Here is a 19,123-nt window from a genome sequence, read left to right on the forward strand (position 1 = left end):
CAATGGGAAAAAGAATATAATCCCCAAAGATACTCCTTTAGGAACCTATACAAAGCAACCAAAGGTTTCAGGGAGAATCATCTACTTGGAGCAGGAGGTTTTGGAAAAGTCTATAAAGGAATACTTCCCAGTGGTACACAAATCGCGGTTAAGAGAGTCTACCATGATGCAGAACAAGGAATGAAGCAGTACGTGGCAGAGATTGCTAGTATGGGAAGGCTAAGGCACAAGAACTTGGTTCAGCTCCTCGGTTACTGCAGAAGAAAAGGCGAATTGCTTTTGGTCTATGATTACATGCCAAATGGAAGCCTTGATGACTACTTGTTCAATAAAAACAAGCTGAAAGACCTCACTTGGTCTCAGAGAGTAAATATAATCAAGGGAGTTGCATCTGCCCTCCTGTATCTGCATGAAGAGTGGGAACAAGTTGTGTTACATAGAGATATAAAAGCCAGCAACATTCTTTTAGATGCTGATCTAAATGGAAGGTTGGGAGACTTTGGGTTAGCCAGATTCCATGATCGTGGTGTAAATCTCGAAGCCACACGAGTGGTAGGAACCATTGGCTACATGGCACCAGAGCTTACTGCAATGGGAGTAACAACTACTTGGACGGACGTCTATGCTTTTGGAGCTTTCATCCTTGAAGTGGTATGTGGGAGGAGACCAGTAGACCCTGATGCACCACGTGAACAGGTGATTTTAGTTAAGTGGGTTGCCAGCTGCGGGAGAAGAGATGCTTTAACTGATACTGTTGACAGCAAACTAATAGACTTTAAAGTTGGAGAGGTCAAGCAACTTTTGAAGCTCGGCATGCTCTGTTCACAGAGCAACCCAGAAAACAGACCCAGTATGAGACAGATTTTACAATATCTGGAAGGAAATGTAAGTGTTCCAGGTATATCATTAGACAATGTTTCACTAGGTATACCCAATATAAGCCATGAAAAGGTAACACAAATGACAACCACCTCTACATCAGCTAATTTCTCATTTGAGGATGTTACAATCCTATTTGGCGGTCGCTAAAGCATCCATCACAGGCTGCTTTAACTACAAGAAAGTACTATTCCACTACAATTATGTGTGTAATGTGAATAATTGTATTTATGATGTGTTGTTTGCAAATCTATTGCCTCAGTACAGCTACTTTCTTTTTGGTATATAATTTCAGGGAATTTGCCTAATATGACAACATCATGTCTTTATATTCTCTTGATGCCATATGAACCTTAACGACTTGTTTTTAATCAAGAAAATCTAACTTCAGTTGGTCGTAAAAGTTTTACATCAAAAGAGGCGGACTCACTTCGTATGTGGATGCTAGATTGGAAGGAGACTCTATTTATGGAGATGATACTGAAGCTTTTACCCTGTTTGCGGTAGAAGCCAGAAGACATACCTTATCTTGTAGGAAATGATCATATTTTGAGATTGGTATTTTGACACTGTGCAAAGACTGCATCCAGTGCTCACATGATTTCCCAAAGAACCTACAAAATCAGCAAAACCAATTGTCATAAACGTAGTTACCTGCAAAATCAGTGGACGAAAGCTAGAAATTTAAACATAATATTACAATTTCTTCGTCTTTTGAATCTTATATGTAAATCCATTAAAAAGACATGCATTTACTGAGAAAATAGACAATGGTAGTGTACTTACAAAGGTCGAAGAGCAGAAGGTATGCAATCCCTAGTGCTGATGTTGCCAACTATCAACCCTTCGTTCTTATGCTTGGTTCAGTTAATGAACATTTAGGCACGTTAATCCGAGCAGGAGGATGTCTTATCAACATAAATGAAACAGTCCATAAGTGGAGTCACGTCAAACAGAGAGAGGGCTACCGACTTATGCTTTAGAAAACCTTAATGGTCACCTCTCGGTGCCTTCGGTTTCAATCCCAAACCAAACAGAAAAAAAATCCAATTACTGCTAGAATAAGCATGAAAAAGCTTTGTATCTCCCATAAGAGTATGAAACATGTTAGGTCACAAAGAGTATATATAGATCCATATACATATATTTCACTAGAACTAACAATAACAAACATATTTTTCAACATTTCACTTCTTCAAGATTTTGGATTCAATCTCTTCCAAGCTGAGACCCTTGGTCTCTGGAACTACTAGTATTACAAACAACAGTGATACCAGTGCTATCCCTCCAAAGAGAAGGAATAGATTCTCGGCTCCAAGAAATTCCTGTAAAGAATGCAAGTGATGATGAGAGTTACTTAATAACTTCAATAGAATTTTTGAACCAGCGGTAACAGAAAAAGATACCTTCAAGGGTGAAAACGCAAAGGTCACAATAGCATTGGAGCCAAAGTTTGTAAGAACTGCAAGACTAATCCCTCTCCCTCTTGTGCGAAGCGGAAAAATCTCTGACACCATTAGCCAGCTGATGGGTCCAAATGAGATCTGGTTTGCAAGAAAGTAATACTTTTTAGTGAATATTGCTGAGACTTTAGTATAGCCTAGTTTCCAGTTTTCTCAAATATGCTAAACAAAACTTTGTAGCCACAGATAACAACGAGCTAGAGTACAAACCTGGTAACAACCAACATAGAGAAGCAGTGCACCAACAGCGACAAGGGGAAAGCCTCCAAGAAACTTGTAGTATGCTGACAGTAAAAACAAGGACAGCGCCTGGAATTTGGAAGATAACAAGATATTCAGAAAGGCCACCGTAATATTCAGAAAGCAAGATAACAGAACATATAAATATAAAGTTTCCAGAAACTTAGGCACAAAGAGTTTTCATACAATGCCGCTGACACCTCCAATCAGTAAGGGTCGTCTGCCGAGATCATCAACTTTCGCAACAGCTACCCATGTCATCAGTAACTGGTAGAGTGTTATTAATTGAAAATGTCAGTATTGAATAACTGGAAGCATGTTAACTAAATAAGATATATACATAGGCAAACCAAGAAGAAAGAACAAGAAATGAGCACCTTGAACACACCAATAATAACAGAGACTCGAGTTGCATCAGCAGCAGCAGAGAAGCCAGCAGTCTTTAAATAGATAAACAAAAATTAAATCACATTAAATATCAAACTAAGGCACTAAAAATCAGTAGGTAAATCTCATTCATTTCAAGGTTAAGACAAGCATACCTGAAGAATCGAACCGGCATAATAAAGAACACTTGGCTGTCCAGTAATCTGTCACGACGAAGCAAAAGTATAAATTATGTTAAAGCGGATGCTCTCACATTCATCCAAATGCAAAAAGCAAAGAAGAATCACCTGCTGGAAAAGGACTAAACCTCCACCAATTGTCAAAGCTTTCAAATTAGGCCCTTGGAACACTTCCAGGAAGTTTCCCCCAGATTTCTCATCTTCATAGGCCGTTTTCACAGATAAATATGCATCATCTACTAACTTCTCCGATATTTTGTCACCAGGAGGTCTGCCACGTAATTTGCTGAGGGCAAGCATGGCCTTCTCTTTGTATTCTTGTAAAGGTCCTTTACCTTGGACAGCTCTAAGAAGCAACCAGCGAGGAGATGCAGGGAGACTCCACATGCCTAGTCCCATCAGTATAGCAACAGGGGTACCAAATCCATACATGTAACGCCACCCTCCAACTACATCAATTTGGAAGCTTCCAACAGAAAAACCCAACTGCATAAGACAGAAATAAAGATTGATTATTCGGTAAATGAATACATAGAAATCAGACAGGGAAGAGGTCGACATTTACCAGAATTCCCAACACGATGAAGAGCTCCTTCAGAGATATAAGAGTTCCACGGATTTGAGATGGACATGTCTCAGCAATATAGAGGGGAGCCCCATGCATTGCCTATCAAGCAAAACCAAATTACATAAAACACTAAACAACAATAGTGACAAAGAAATGATCATAAAGATTTTCAGGGTTTCAAGAGCTCACCAAACCAATACCAAAGCCATAGAGAAGCCTTCCAACTAAGAGAACATTAAGATCAGGGGCACAGCCAGTAATCAGAGACCCGAGGAGATAGAGAACAGCAGCTATAATAAGTTCTCGCCTTCTTCCTTCATAAAAAAGAAGAAATACAAGAATGAGATACTTGCAACCAGTTCAGAAGAACCGAGAAGTAATAAAAAAAAGAACCAAGACTTACCAAGGAAATCAGCAACGCCATAGACAGAAATTGAACCAAGAAGGGCTCCATATAAGGATCCACTCACCTACACAATAAAAATGCAGTAAAAACTAACATTTTCTGCTAACACTATGACTTAAAACATAGAAAATCATTTCCAGATAACATACCACAAGTCCTAGCTGAACAGGTGAGAAGTTAAACCATGTAGTTCCACTAAGCGCAGGTGACTGTTCAATACCACATGAGACAGCACATGATGTTAAGTTTGAAAGCTAATATGCCTAAAGCTAATAGTAGAGAGAATTGAGGTAACCTGAAGTGAGAGAGTAGCACCGGAGGTTGCCCCAATGTCATACCCGAACAAAAGTCCTCCCAAAGCCGGGAATATAAACCTAAGAATTCAAGCAAATCAAGCAATGTGATTGTCAATCTAACCAAATCACATATTTTTAACCAAAAATGATCACTCAAACAAGCCCATTACTCAAGAACTGATAAATCTAGAATCCTAAATTGAAAGAACAAGTACTGATAACAATACGCACGGGAGTATCACAGAAGACCAAGAAAATGACTCTGGTTCATCAGAGGCAACCGAAGCAACTTCTCCACTGTCGGCGAACTCTCCTCCCGCCCCAATTCCGGCCTTAACCATAAACCAAAACCAAAAAAAATCAAACTTTTTGAAAAGTCAAACATTTTGAAATATTTAGAAGAAATTAAAATTCGCAAACTTCATCCTCACCTGGAGTATTTGTCTGTATCTGGAGACTAAACCCGGCTTGGAAACCAAGCAAGTTCGTTCCTTTAAACGGAGGTAAGATGAAACAGACCTCGATTCAAAACACGAGCTTGATAATAAAGTACGAGGAGAAGGGTTCTTGAATTGGGTTCGTTTCAATGGTATGGTTGAGAAATGTGACTGAACCGAGACAGCGAAAGACATGATCGGAAGTGAAAACAACTGAAGATTCTCCCGCTAGTTTTGGTCTCTAAACTCTCCTCATCTTCGACAATCTGATTCTTAAAAATTATCAATTTTTTTTATAAAAAAAAACCAATCCTTTTTTTTTTTTTGTATTAATGTGTGGTTGTATTTGAAGTAAGGACAAGATTGTAAATTGACATTTTTAGGGTTTTTTGTTTGTGTTTGGGATACTACTAGTAGTAGTAACCTATTTATAGCTCTTTCATCTTCTCCTCCGCCATTCTTAAACCTCTGAAAGCTCGTGAGAACCAAACGCTTTTGAAATCATGGGTACATTTTTCATATTCCTCTTCATTCATCGTTCCATGGTGATTTGTATTGACCAATGATTGATTCTGTGTGTGTTTTGCAGGTATCTCTCGTGATTCAATTCACAAGAGACGTGCCACTGGTGGTAAGCAAAAGATGTGGAGGAAGAAGAGAAAGTAAGCTTTTTTTGTTATTATTTTTTTACCTTCCCCTGAATCAGAGATTAGATTCGGATCAAAATGAATCATGAAGCTTTTCGTTTTCTTTGATTTTGGTTTGTGTCTACTTCCTTGAACTACAATTCTGATTAAAAAATTTGGTTGTCTGTTGGAAGGTATGAGCTTGGAAGGCAACCAGCTAACACTAATCTATCAAGTAACAAGACAGTGAGCTTGTTCGTACACAAACTCTTGTGAAGAGTGCAATTGTTCAAGTTGATGCTGCTCCGTTTAAACAATGGTATCTCCAACATTATGGAGTTGATATTGGTCGTAAGAAGAAAGCTGCTGCAAGCAAGAAAGAAGGAGAGGTTTGTTTGGTCCATTGATGATATTATCATTTGGTGTTGTTGATTGTTCTTTTTCCGTAAACCGATTCTGATTTTACTGGTGTCTGTAATCTTAGGAAGGAGATGCGGTAGCCACGGAGGAAGTGAAGAAAAGCAATCATGTTCAAAGGAAGCTTGAGATCCGACAAGAAGGCAGAGCACTTGACTCTCACCTTGAAGAGCAGTTTAGCAGTGGAAGGTTGCTTGCATGTATCTCATCAAGACCTGGACAATGTGGCCGTGCTGATGGGTACGAAACAAAAGATTTTGGACTTGAAAATCATCACATCTTAATCAGTGTTTTTCTCTGACTTTAAAGGCTGATCTTTGTTTTGGGTGTTGATTTGAATGAAACAGGTACATATTGGAAGGAAAAGAGCTCGAATTCTACATGAAGAAACTTCAAAAGAAGAAGGGCAAGAATGCTGGTGCTGCATAGGAAACAAATTTTTGGATTTGGATTGTACGTTACGTCTTATCTTGAAAGTTGAAAACCCCTTTCTCTATACTTTTGTTGAGTTGAGTGTTCAGAGTTGTAGACATGGATTTTGATCATTAATAGTCAAATTTAAATTCTTTACATTCGATTAATCCCTTGCATAGAGGTATTGACACAAAGCCAAAATATATTCTGTAAAATCAGAAGAGGGTGCTTCTCGTTACATCTTTTAGAAGTTAAAATCTCCAGTGGCCTGCAGAAATAAGAAAAGATGTGTGAGCCAAGTGAAATCTGAACAATTTTTTGTGTTTTATACATATCCCCATTGTGAAAGAAATTTATCTAACCTCTGAGAAAAGAACATTTTTGCCGTTAATTTGCATAACGCCAGCATTGAATTTGCACTCCCACTTGTTCTTGCAACGCCTCACCTGCAACATTCAGCACACAGTTGAAGAAGTAGTATTAGTTTAAAAGTCAATCATTGTTAGTAATATATGTGTGTTGCAAATAGAAAAAACAAGAGTCGTTTTCACCTTATCAAATTGACACATGACCAAATGTGGGATGCTGTTGATATCATCTTCATCAATAGCGTCTTCCTCATCATCGTCCTCGTTCAAAAGCTCTTCATTCTCATCTACATCTTCATCACTCAACACAAGTGAGAAACTTATCCAAGATACCGAGTCAATTAATAGCAATCTACTACTCAAATCCGACAAAATTATACCATACGGAGCATAAGTGTTTGGATCTGTGACAAGATCTCTCGCTCCATCTTGCTGAGGAATATAATCAAATCCGCCACACTCTCTCTTTGGGGACATCATCACAAGGCTCTGAAAAACGTTTTACAACATCAGTAAAATTTATATGGCGAGCGACTCCTCTCAGCTATAGTAGTTTAACGAACAAGAAACCTTACCATGGATGGACTCGACTCAAGAAATTGAGCATTCTCAGGTAGAAGAGGATTTGGCTCCGGAGTCACAGGTTGTGGATTAACCGAAGCAGAGCATGTCTCCATCGTCGTACCGCTTATGACTCCAGCTTTTATCATCTTCGTTTTCCACTTCTATAGAATTCAATCAGTTCAATCTAGATGAAGAAGAAGGAAAAAAAACCCTAAAACTTGAACAAATCGAAACAAGTTATATAAACCAACCAATTGAATCTGGCTAAGAACACTCTCATCGAGTTCTCCACTGTAAACGAGATCGTATCGAGTTTTGCTGATAACGTCGTCGATGACATATTCGTGTGTGGTGCTACTATTGCTCGTCGATAACACCATCGCGATACAGCTCAAACGAGAAATTTAAAAAAAAAACCCTACAAAATCAACAAAAACTCTTTTAATCGGGACGAATCGATTGAGGACACAGTACGATTCAATCAGAAACCCTAATTGAGCGAGTGTACAAAACCTGCGATGGAGAAAGTGAAGCAGAGAGATTAATTGGACAAACGATTGGGAGAGGAGAAGAAGAAGAAGAAGAAGAAGAAGCGGGTATGATTCGTTTAGAGATTAGGGTATTTATAGATGGTTATAACCCGACCCGAAGTAAGATTTCGTTGTTCCGGGTCCAATTCTCGACCCGAAAAAAAGGAAAATAGTCAAAATACACCGACTCAAAAGTGCCAAACGTAGGATGCTATCTCAGCCGTCCGTTTCATTTCCTTATTGTCATTTAATGATTGCATCGAATGTATTTAGGCCCATATTTAAATATTCGAGTGTTATGGGCTTATGGCTTCAGAGAGGATTTTTTTTTTTTTTTTTTTTTTTGTGTGTGAAACATAGGAATGTTTTAAGTTAATTCAAGCAAATACAATAAAATTAAGGGACGCAATTTACAACGACGTTTTAGATAGTTAGTAAATAGATTAGGCACTTGAAACAGGTTAAGTAACTAACTGATAATGGAACATTCAACAGGTTAAGTAGACAATCGAAATATAGAAAGTAAAGATCAATTAAAACTTGTTAAACAAGTAGCTCACTTGTGCAATTTATTTGAGAAGATATAAAATAATTATTCTCTACGAAAGTTATCGTATATCACTGCCTGCCAAGTGCCTATCATGACACGAATCATGCTTTTCATTTCATACTTTGGGGTTCTTTTAAGCATAAAATAAATTAGACCATTTTTATTTGTTTATATATATCATCTAATTATCGACATGTGTCGTTTGTATCGTGACGAAAAGCATGAGCAATTTTAAACTTTTGGTGGAGAAATTTTGATTTTTTTTTTCTCTTCTTTTTTTTGTTTTGGGTTTTCAGTCTTTTAAAGTTACACTTCTTTTTCCTTTTTCTCCCGGACAATCGTCAATTCAGATGATAGCTTGTTTTAAAAAATAGTTTTGCAAAATGTCGAAGTCGAGTAACACGTGGTACTAATCTGGAGAAAAATATAAGCATCTTTAAACATTGATTGAGGGACGGTTTCGTTATCTTTGATTATACTAATTGACCTAACTTATTGTAATACTATTAATATATTGGCGTATTAGATTAGATGAACAACCCACACCAAAACGTCCCAACGGTCAAATTTCACATGCTGTATTGTTCTTGCCTCTGAAAGTAATATAAAATTCACCACACTGTTTATAAAAAAATGTACGAGGTTAGCAATACACTCTAACGACTTAATTTGAATCGGGTTGAAGGGGTATATCATATACTATAACAACTATTTTCCTACCATATAGCCTATAAACTAAAGATGTTTAAACTAAACAACAAATCTATAAATGCCAATCAATTCTTTGATATTGGATATATATTATATAATTTTATTAGTAACGAATTAATCACATGAAATGGGATAGTTATATTTTCTAATAAGTGGAGCAGAGATAATAACAATCACGGAACGGAACCGTAGAATTGGATATTTTCGTCATGGTCATGGATTCTAAAACTCACGGTAACTAATATGAATCATTGAATTGTAGACGACCAGAAAAAAATCTAGTGATTATCTAAAACATAAAACTCGACTACAATACAACAACTTAAACAATCCGAACTAATATTTTATTGTATGTATTATTATTTTTCCGGCGAAGATACTATGTGACTTATTGTATGTGACTTATGTTTTCCAATATTCTTATTAGAATATAAAAGATGAAGAGTTTAATAATGATTATTATACTTTATCATTTTACTCATCAGTTACGAGTGTGTGGATTTCGTTTTAATTTTCGATAAAAGCTAGTAGTATTTCATTAGTGAAAAGTAAAATATTCTTTTTATTTATAGAATTAATATGCAAAGACGTTAATAGTTGGCGTTTTAATTGACAAATGTCGAGAAGGTAACGTAACTTTTTTTCTAACACAACGCAATCTGCCGGCCATGCAGTCTTTGACTGAAAAAACCTGCCCCCGGTGACACACGTGTCGGACAAAAATTCTGGCACGTCGTAACTATTGAAGGTTCTTCCTTAGGTAAACTGCGAAGGAAAAAAGAAACCCAACGACCTAAAAACCGCAACGTGGGGCTTGCGTCCGACACGCGTCTCCTTAGGCCTCAAAACTAGACTACTAGACCCAAAAGCAAAAACCTTATTTATGAGTTTACGTACTATCTCACGCGTCACTCATTCCTCGTAATTGCCAAACTTTCTTTCAAATTACAAGCTCTTTTCCATTATACACACCTAATACTAATAGACGAGGAGACTTGTAGTTTCAACTCGACAAAATGTTTGTTAATTATTAATTCGTTTTGATGTTGGGCAACTCTACTATGAATTGAAAAAGCTTTAAACAAAATTTCCCTTCTATAACTCAAACAATCGTAACAAAAAGATGCATGTTGGATTTGGTGTCTACGTTTCAAAATAAAAACAAGAAACACACAACTGAACATTTATCGGATTGTGCACCGTCGCATCGCATCGATCATGATGAAGAAAAATAATTTTGGAATTTCTGTACCAAACTATTAATGTGAGATGTGGAAATTGCAACGACAAATTGGTAAGGTTTCAATTATTCAAAGTTACAAATTATCAAAGGTTAGATAATCAATCAAACTACCTTTTTTGTTTTTTCAATCACACTACCTTGCATTGGTAGACAACTAGAAGTCTAGAACCATATAGTCTCGTTACCGAAAGCTCTCCAACTACTCTTAACATTTAAAGTATAGAAAACCTCTCCAAACTACGTAGCCATGTTACTCTTTCTCCTTCTCCTATCAACGATGCTAGTTTATTTTTACCAACCGTATACATATTAGAACCGTAAACTATAGTTTGATGGAATCTAAATATCGCCTTGTATAGATTTGAAAGTGATGGTTGGTATAGAACTCGAGAAATGTTAGGGAAAATAATTTGTAAACACACAAATAATAATATTCTTTAATTTTGGTGGCTTCGATAAAATAATAATAGAAGAGAGAAAGGGTTTCACGTGGCGCAATGTATTTGCCTACTGTCAACTTCAAAAACCTGGCAACTGCTATCAAACTTTAGCAAACACGTGGCATGTGTTACACACGCACTTCGTTTTTTGAAAAATCTGTAGGACCCCTAAAAATTATAATCATCGGCTGCTAATATAATATCTTTTGCACCAACTCACACGTCATCCTATTGTTTGCTGCCACGTCCTATATAATCGCTCCGCAAAAAGATGAGCTTCTTCTATTACATTTTACTACTAGTCCTTAATATTACTAATAAATAGTATACGGAAGAACATAAACTTAGGTTTTTTCACTTCAATTTCAAGATAGCAACTGTTGTGTTTTTCTTTCTTTTTTTTGTTACTTACGATTTTGTGTCAATTTTAACAGTTGTGTACTACCATAGAAAGAAGACAAAATTATATAGGATCAGTGATCAAACTGTATTGATGGTTTTATTTCTACGATAATGGTATAATCGATATATATATATGTGGTGTCTAAGAGTAAAAGCATTTGATTTCTGTTGGAGTTACGCTTTACTACTGCAATGTACTATAACATCAACATTTGTGTATTTTATTCACTCAAATCTCATTTAGTAAGTTTTTTCTTTCTTTCTCACGTACGAAACTATTCTTTTAGCATTTCATATAACTTTTTTTGCGGGGCATATATTAATTTTTTATTTTTATATGTATAAATATAGCTTAAAATTAGCTCAAACGTGTCCCTGTAGTGTAGGTCGTAGAGACCAAGAATATATATAGAATTTCGTTTCCACGAGACTTTCTATACAAGTTTGCACTCAAGCATTACCATTTGAATTTTATTAGCCACGATTTATTATTATGTAATATTCCGTCGTATCAAAATCATTGATTATGCTAACACTTTTTCAATCATTTTTCTTTGTCCGAATTGGATGCGAATAATTGAAACTTAAATATCTGAAATATTACAATATAAACAAGTTTTATCCGTTTGAAAGCGTATCAAATCTTGAAATGCATACTTTATTTATGTTGTTGTTAAAGATACATTACCCTAGTGGTTTAGGTACTATATGAATAGATGAATCCCAACCAAAAACAAAAAACACTCGATGTAAAATGACGGAATAGTTGAAACATGAAACCCCAACTTACAAACTCTCACAATCCTTTCCTTGTGCCCGTAACATCCCTAATGTTCATCTAATAAATGAATCTTGACCCTTGCAAAACAAAAACAAAACAAAACTGCGTCAAGACATAAGTGGAGGATGTAAACACGTGTCGAGTATGGAGGAAGAAAAGAGGTCAGACAAGGGTAGAGAGAAAGGGGTCAACGTTGTTAAATGTTTAGGGAAGTGGTCCCCGCAGTTGTCAAATAGAACCCAATACCCATATCTACGTACTTCTCTCCCATTGGACGCCTTTTCCTGATCTTTTGTTTTAATTTTTCTCTTGAAATCTAAAGTATAATATTCCCATATAATATTGTATAGTTTACTTGAATTGGACATGTCGGAAGAAATACAAATGTTTATGTATAAAATGCAATTTATTTATATATAGCTCACTTACTTCATTACCAAATCTCCGTTTACCTAAAAAAAAGAAGAGCTAAATGATAATTTACCTAATTAACGGTTTAACCACACTCACATGGATGTTTTTCTATTTTTCCTCTTATAAAACTCCCTTTTCTACACTTTTCCGCATATTCGTTTTTTTTATTTTTTCTACTAATTCAAAGGATCAACAGTATTTAATTATATATGATAGCTGATTAATATTAATAATAAGAGAGTACTGAACATGTGACCAAGTAATTTGTATTAGATATGTCAATGTATTATCATATGCAGTTGGTGACTGTTATCTAATATTGAAAATTTTGACAGATTGTAACCTAAAGAAATTGCAAGATGTTTGAATATTTTTAATTTTCAATTGTTTATTCTTCTTAATTCTCAAAACTATATTGATTAAGAAGTAACGATGCTGTCACTTGTTCAAATTTTATTGTAGTTCACGGAATTTTAGCGTCCCAACCGAAAAAGTTATGGTGTGTCAAACATTACATATATACTGGTACGTATCTGATAAAATTAGTCTGGCGATGTCTGCTAGGATTGCACTCTTATAGTATGCCACATTATATCTTGATATATTAAAGTTAAAATAGAAAATTGGTCATGGTGTCTCATAACATTACACACTTAGAAATCATGTAACTGTCACACACCTGTCAAAAACAATGAAGAAAGTTTGTATCTGAATTCATTTTCATCCTGTCAATTCGTAAAACAAGGTAACAAATCCTTTAAAAAAAAAATCTTTGAATATTGGTTCACCATAACAAATGTCAAAAACCATATCTATTATTATTCTAAAACTTTACATGTTTGCTGCATAAAATAAAAAAGAAACGGATATGACACAAATGGAACAAATGCAGAGTAGACCAGACAAGCAAACAAATAAAAGAAAACAAGTGTTATTAAATCACAAAATTAACTCACCTTTAATTCTTAATTTAATATAGCATTGCCTTAATCTATTTCTTTTTAAATGTTTCTAAAATGTATTCGCCACACCAAGTTTATATTTGCTAGTGACGTATTCAGATATTCTACTAATTATCACCTTTTTGCTCTTATGTTTCGTAGTCACACATGGTCAATTTTTTTTCCTACAATAATTTTCTCCTTAAACACACCAAACTTTTTGAAAAAGATGATATATATGCCGTATTGTCACGCTCACCATAAAACAAACGCGATGAATCATCATCATCACTAAAACGCCAAATTAATTGTCTGAAAAATTAAATAAATATTATTTTCCACATGTTTAACTAAAGTATTGGTTGATTCCCATATCTAATAAAGTTAATAAACTTGTAGTTTATAGTAAAACAACTGGAATTGGTAAAGAAAATTGCCATAACAAAATTTGGTAAAAATCTATTAAAAAAAAAAAAAAGAGAGAGATCGCATGCGTGTCATCAAAGGTTCTTTTCACTTTAGGTCTGAGTTGTGTTAGAAGTTGATTGGCACACGTAAGTGTTTTCGTATCGCGATTTCAAAGAGAAGTACCATTTTTACACGTGGCTAAAATCAACGGTCAAGATTTCTTCGTCCAGATAGAGGAGCGATACGTCACGCCATTCAACACAAAGCTCCTCTCTCTCTTCTTCATTCATTCTTTCGTTTTTTTGATTTTTTGAGAGTTTTTGGTTTGATCTGCCCGTTTAAAGTCTCGGGCAAACACCCTGCCCGTAACATAAAAAGATGATTTTATTATATTTATATATCCCTCTGGTGAAAGAAGCTAAATATAAAGCTTCCATGGCTTAATCTTGTTTAAGCTCTTCTCTTCTCTTCTCTTTCCTGTGTCTCGTCTCGTTCACTAGGTTTTTATAGTTTTGTCCGAACGTAGAGAGTGATGATGATGATGGAGTGTGAATGTTGAACAGTTTCGACGATCGCATGGCTGAGATTTGTTACGAGAACGAGACGGTGATGACGAAAACGACGGCGAAGCTTATGAAGAAGACGACGACGACGACGAGGAGACGTGAACGGAGCTCTTCCCAAGCAGCGAGAAGAAGGAGAATGGAGATCCGACGGTTCAAGTTTGTCTCAGGCGAACAAGACGCTGTCTTCGTCGACGGAGAGTTAAAGAAACGGAGGGGACGAGAAGCGACCGTCGCAGCCTCAGCATCTGCCGTGTACTACGAAACGGCGAAGGAGGTCGTCGTTTTATGCGAGTCTTTGAGTTCGACGGTTGAGGAGGCATTGCCTGATCCTGACGCTTATCCTAAATACGGCGTCGCTTCAGTCTGTGGAAGAAGACGGGAAATGGAAGACGCCGTTGCTGTGCATCCGTTTTTTTCCCGTCAACGAACGGAGGGGTTTCACTACTGCGGCGTTTACGATGGTCATGGCTGTTCACATGTACGACACCGTTTCATCTTTAGTAATTTACCTCTATGGTCTGTTACGACGTCGTTTTTTGATGTTTTTTTTGGTATTATGTTTTAGGTAGCGAAGAGATGTAGAGAACGACTACACGAGCTAGTGCGTGAAGAGGTCGAAGCTGATGATGCTGACTGGGAAAAGTCAATGGCGCGTAGCTTCACGCGCATGGACATGGAGGTTGTGGCTTTAAACGCCGACGACGGTGGGGCGAAATGCCGTTGCGAGCTTCAGAGGCCGGACTGCGACGCCGTGGGATCTACAGCGGTTGTCTCCGTCCTCACGCCAGATAAAATTATCGTGGCTAACTGTGGTGACTCACGTGCTGTTCTTTGCCGTAATGGGAAGGCCATTGCTTTGTCCTCCGATCACAAGGTTGTGTTTTATTTTCTATCGTTTGATACAAATCTGCCTTTTTGTTTTGTTCAAAATTTTTATCCGTCAGATCTACGGTTATGGTATACTGTAATACTGATATGGAAAACGAGAATTTCGTTACGTGTCGCCTTCGAAACTTACCTATCATACTTCTCGTTGTTTAATGCATTTTTTTCTTTCTTATATTGTTTTTTTTTTGGTTTTGGAAAATTCGAATTTTGTGTAATGGGCATGCAACACCTGGACGGTGATTAAAGAATGTAAATGACTTTTTAGATTAGAGGATCTGATAAAGTTTATGAGTTTTAAGATTATTTAATCCGTCGTGTCACTGTTATCATCAAATCAAATGACTATTCTCTCTCTCTTGTTTTTATTTTTTCCTTTTACTTTTGTAACAGCCGGACCGTCCAGACGAGCTAGACCGTATTGAAGCAGCGGGTGGTAGAGTTATCTACTGGGATGGCCCACGTGTCCTTGGAGTACTTGCAATGTCACGAGCCATAGGTCAGTTTAATTGATTACACTTGACGAAACACTCTTGTCCCTGTCCTAGCTAGTGTGTTGTACGAAGTTTTTTATTCGTACTTTCAATAATGATGATAATTAAATCTCGTTTCGCCGCGGTTTTTTTTTCTTTTTCTTTTTCTTTTTACCAGGAGATAATTACTTGAAGCCCTACGTAATCAGTAAACCGGAAGTAACCGTGACGGACCGGGTCAACGAAGACGATTTCCTTATTCTAGCAAGTGACGGTCTTTGGGACGTGGTTTCAAACGAAACTGCATGTAGCGTCGTTCGCATGTGTTTGAGAGGAAAAGTCAACGGTCAACTTACATCCTCGCCTGAAAGGGATGGCGCCGGTGCAGGGAATGTGGTGGTCGGAGTGGGAGGAGATGTATCAGATAAAGCGTGTGAAGAGGCGTCGCTGTTGCTGACTAGGCTTGCATTGGCTAGACAAAGTTCTGACAACGTAAGTGTTGTGGTGGTTGATCTACGACGAGACACGTAGTTGTTTCTTGTCTCTCTCTCTCTCTTTCTCTCTCTTTCTCTCTCGTAACGTTTAATTTGTTTTTTTGTCCAGAGTCGTCATCGACTTATGGGCTTTCTCTTTTAACCTTACTTTTTGCTCTTCGGTGTAAGACGTCGAAGGGTTTTTAATTTTAGCTTGACTTTTGGTTATGTCACTGTTAATGAATAGCGGTTTAAATCTACAGATTTTTCACCGTCGTGAAAAAGTAAAAAAAACCGTGAACTTTGGTACATATGTGAACGTCTGAGTCTGAGTTTTCTTATCCGTGGTATCCTTGTTAATAGGATGGTAAATCCCATCAAAGCTAAGAACATGAGTAAATATCTCAATCATGTACAATGCTAAAAAACATGAGTAATACTCGTTTCCAACGCCTTTCATGAGCAATGCATTTTGGGAGTTAACAAAATCAAAATCTCCAACTTGAAAATGATACTCAAAAAGATATTTAATGGAATCCTTCTCAATCTTGTTAAACCAAAGACCTTAATTCTAATCAACAAGCCCATTAGCATTCTTGTCACGAAACAGAAAGAACCAAAACAATACATGAGTAAGTATTAGATCTTAGGGTAATAGCAACAGCTCTACTATGTTAATGTAACATTTCTAAAACTTCCATGTTTATTCCCGTAATATGGACAATACATCAAGTGGAACTACAAACGAAACAGTTTGGTGTCAAATAAGTCCGATCTTACATGTTGGACCTGTGCAACTCCGTCAAACTCTCCTTCTTCATAATTTCATGATATATATCAATCTAAGATTTAATAAGCTTGGTGATCTTGCTATTAAGCTTCCTTTCTTTACTTTTCATTGCACTAAATAAAAGCTCTAATCTATCGTCTCTAAGTTTTTTTTTTTGTTAAAGGGTTTCTATCGTCTCTAAGTTTGCCTAATCTATCTTGATAAAACTCTTAAGAGCTTGATTGCTACTAGCATATTGGATTTTGGCACAAGATGCACCCATACCAAATTAATTTGCATTATTTGTTGGTCAAAACTCCTCAAAACCCTTAAAAGGTCATAACGACGTAATATATGTATGGCTGTATGCAATCTTAGGTTATACGCACGATGTGCAACAGTTAGGCATGGTTTGTTCAGTATATTTCCGAGTGAACTAATGATATAAAGAAAAGCATTATAAAGTTAGTTATTTGGCAGATTACCCACTTTTCCTAAACTTAAAAAGCAAACTAACCATTCCCAAAAACTTTAACACTTTATTTTCGTATGGGCTTTATTTTCGTATGGTTGATAAATTACAGTTTTGCATACTGGAATAATGTTTATTTACTTAATTAAAAATCAATAAACTTTACTAGAGAAAAATTTCCAAAGATTTTATTTTTTATAAAAAATATCTCGTATTTTAAAAGAAGAAGAACAAAAGATGTATCTGCATAAATTGGTTTTTTCTTAGCATTTTTATTTATTTTTTTAAAAGAAAAGTAGTGTAATTGTTTTTTTTGAAAATAAAAATATTGAAGTAAGTAGAGTACATATTAACGGGCTCGATTTCAAGGTCCATGGGCCTAATTATCTATCCCTATTAGCCCAAATTAATTATATTCCATTCTGTTCGCCGGCGACACCCCTCACCGTTAAATCGACGTTCGAATTTGCCGAGACCAGAGAGGCGGGAGTAAAAATCCATCTGGTGCGGACGCTGTAAGGAATCATACCATGGACTCGCACCACGCGACTCTAGGTCGCCGGACTGTAAGGATATTTCCGTTATCGCCGTCTTTTATCTTCCTCTGACGGTGTCTTACATCGTTGTGGCTAATTTGGTTTCTGTGATTATTTGTAGTTGGAAGAGATTCGTCAAAAGAGAGCAGCTCAAAGGCTGAGCAAAACTTCTTCAGGGCCAGATCTTAGCGAAATTCCCAATCCTGCCGGTTATTTCCATCTCTAATCTTCTGATCTCTCTTTTTTTTCTCCTTGCTTTGCAAATTTTTGATTGACTGCTTCGTCGTCTCAAATTTTGTAAATGTGTTTCAGATTTTCCGGTGATCAGAAAATCTGAGAGTGGAAATCGACTTTCTGAGGTAACATTCTGATCTAAATTGGATCCTTAGGATGATCGTAGGTGATAATGAGAATGCTTGAAATTGAATCTTGGTGGTGGTAATGGTATGTTTTTTTGAATTACTTTTACAGACAGATGTTGGTGCTTTATATTCCCAGCTTAAAGAATTGCAGAAGAAGAATGCAGAAATGGAGGAGCGCAACAAGATGTTGTTCTCAAATGTATTGTTGGTTGCAGTCTTTTCCTTGTTAAAGATCAGATCTTATGTTTTTGTTTTTGAATGAAATGTAATTTTTGTTCTTGGGGATTTAGCTGCAGATAAGGGAAGCCGAGAATGAATCACTTGAGACTCGGTTGAATGTCCTGGTAAGTAATATTCAAATCGTTCTTGCTGTAGTGTGCCAATATGAATCTCTAGGAAGTCTATTTGGCAAACGATTCTACTAGATGGCTTGACATATGCTCTTGTTGATGGATAATAGGAACAAAACACAGTGCCATCTCTGAGAAAAGCTCTCAAGGAAATTGCAATGGAGAAAGATGCTGCTGTTGTTTTACGAGTAGGGAATACTCCTGTTTTTAGTTCTTTTGGTCTCCTCCGTTGATTGCATTTTGATTGGCATAGCTATTTGCTTACAGGAGGATCTCTCAGCTCAAGTTAGGACTCTTAAAAAACGTGTTAAAGAGGCAGAGGAGGAACAATATCGAGTATGGAAACAATCTTCTGCCTTCCAAAATCTAATTTTCCTTTCTTCTTTTTTTCTAAAGATACCATAACCGATTGTTAATATAGGCTGAGGAAGATGCGGCATCTCTGAGAGCAGAGCTTAACTCGATACAACAGCAAGCAATGAGTACTTCATTTGTTGGAGGGTCGTCAATGGGAGTTTCCCCGGATCAGTTACCATTATTAGAAAAGGAGATGGCTAACATAAAACTAGAATT

At 36.6% G+C, this 19,123-nt stretch overlaps 6 protein-coding genes across 6 annotated transcripts in view; 4 read left to right on the plus strand and 2 right to left on the minus strand.

Annotated features, from left to right (window-relative positions):
* LOC104726486 (probable L-type lectin-domain containing receptor kinase II.1) overlaps positions 1–1,481 on the plus strand; it is a 3,320-nt gene extending 1,839 nt beyond the window's left edge. Inside the window, exon 2 of the mRNA XM_019232778.1 lies at positions 65–1,481. Within this exon, the coding sequence (XP_019088323.1) occupies positions 65–1,029 (965 nt within the window). The 3' untranslated portion in view covers positions 1,030–1,481. The remainder of the gene's footprint in view (positions 1–64) is intronic.
* On the minus strand, positions 1,942–5,152 carry LOC104726487 (D-xylose-proton symporter-like 3, chloroplastic). The gene is made up of 14 exons (XM_010445354.2): positions 4,850–5,152; positions 4,650–4,750; positions 4,418–4,496; positions 4,272–4,331; positions 4,120–4,186; positions 3,906–4,030; positions 3,714–3,815; positions 3,257–3,634; positions 3,125–3,172; positions 2,960–3,022; positions 2,769–2,849; positions 2,553–2,651; positions 2,286–2,423; positions 1,942–2,204 (listed from the first exon to the last, which is right to left on the minus strand). Exons 1-14 carry the CDS (start codon positions 5,048–5,050, stop codon positions 2,067–2,069), a joined length of 1,680 nt encoding a protein of 559 aa, XP_010443656.1. The 5' UTR covers positions 5,051–5,152; the 3' UTR covers positions 1,942–2,066.
* LOC104728986 (40S ribosomal protein S8-2-like) lies at positions 5,359–6,347 on the plus strand. Its single transcript, XM_010447892.2, has 5 exons — positions 5,359–5,362; positions 5,445–5,486; positions 5,725–5,870; positions 5,966–6,138; positions 6,246–6,347. Exons 1-5 carry the CDS (start codon positions 5,359–5,361, stop codon positions 6,325–6,327), a joined length of 447 nt encoding a protein of 148 aa, XP_010446194.1. The 3' UTR covers positions 6,328–6,347.
* On the minus strand, positions 6,427–7,654 carry LOC104726488. Its single transcript, XM_019232364.1, has 6 exons — positions 7,496–7,654; positions 7,256–7,405; positions 7,061–7,169; positions 6,864–6,973; positions 6,675–6,758; positions 6,427–6,580 (listed from the first exon to the last, which is right to left on the minus strand). The coding sequence occupies exons 1-6, from the start codon at positions 7,622–7,624 to the stop codon at positions 6,557–6,559; spliced, it is 606 nt and encodes a 201-aa protein (XP_019087909.1). The 5' UTR covers positions 7,625–7,654; the 3' UTR covers positions 6,427–6,556.
* On the plus strand, positions 14,040–16,372 carry LOC104726489 (probable protein phosphatase 2C 78). The gene is made up of 4 exons (XM_010445357.2): positions 14,040–14,708; positions 14,796–15,104; positions 15,509–15,614; positions 15,767–16,372. The coding sequence occupies exons 1-4, from the start codon at positions 14,217–14,219 to the stop codon at positions 16,117–16,119; spliced, it is 1,260 nt and encodes a 419-aa protein (XP_010443659.1). The 5' UTR covers positions 14,040–14,216; the 3' UTR covers positions 16,120–16,372.
* The window catches only part of LOC104726491 (uncharacterized abhydrolase domain-containing protein DDB_G0269086-like), a 3,633-nt gene continuing 2,239 nt past the window's right edge, over positions 17,730–19,123 (plus strand). The window contains exons 1-7 of the mRNA XM_010445359.2: positions 17,730–17,868; positions 17,960–18,047; positions 18,151–18,197; positions 18,310–18,399; positions 18,491–18,544; positions 18,661–18,738; positions 18,818–18,886. Of these exons, the coding sequence (XP_010443661.1) occupies positions 17,833–17,868; positions 17,960–18,047; positions 18,151–18,197; positions 18,310–18,399; positions 18,491–18,544; positions 18,661–18,738; positions 18,818–18,886 (462 nt within the window). The 5' untranslated portion in view covers positions 17,730–17,832. The remainder of the gene's footprint in view (positions 17,869–17,959; positions 18,048–18,150; positions 18,198–18,309; positions 18,400–18,490; positions 18,545–18,660; positions 18,739–18,817; positions 18,887–19,123) is intronic.

Source organism: Camelina sativa, chromosome 11 (genome assembly GCF_000633955.1).
Source record: "Camelina sativa cultivar DH55 chromosome 11, Cs, whole genome shotgun sequence".
Lineage (NCBI taxonomy): Eukaryota > Viridiplantae > Streptophyta > Magnoliopsida > Brassicales > Brassicaceae > Camelina > Camelina sativa.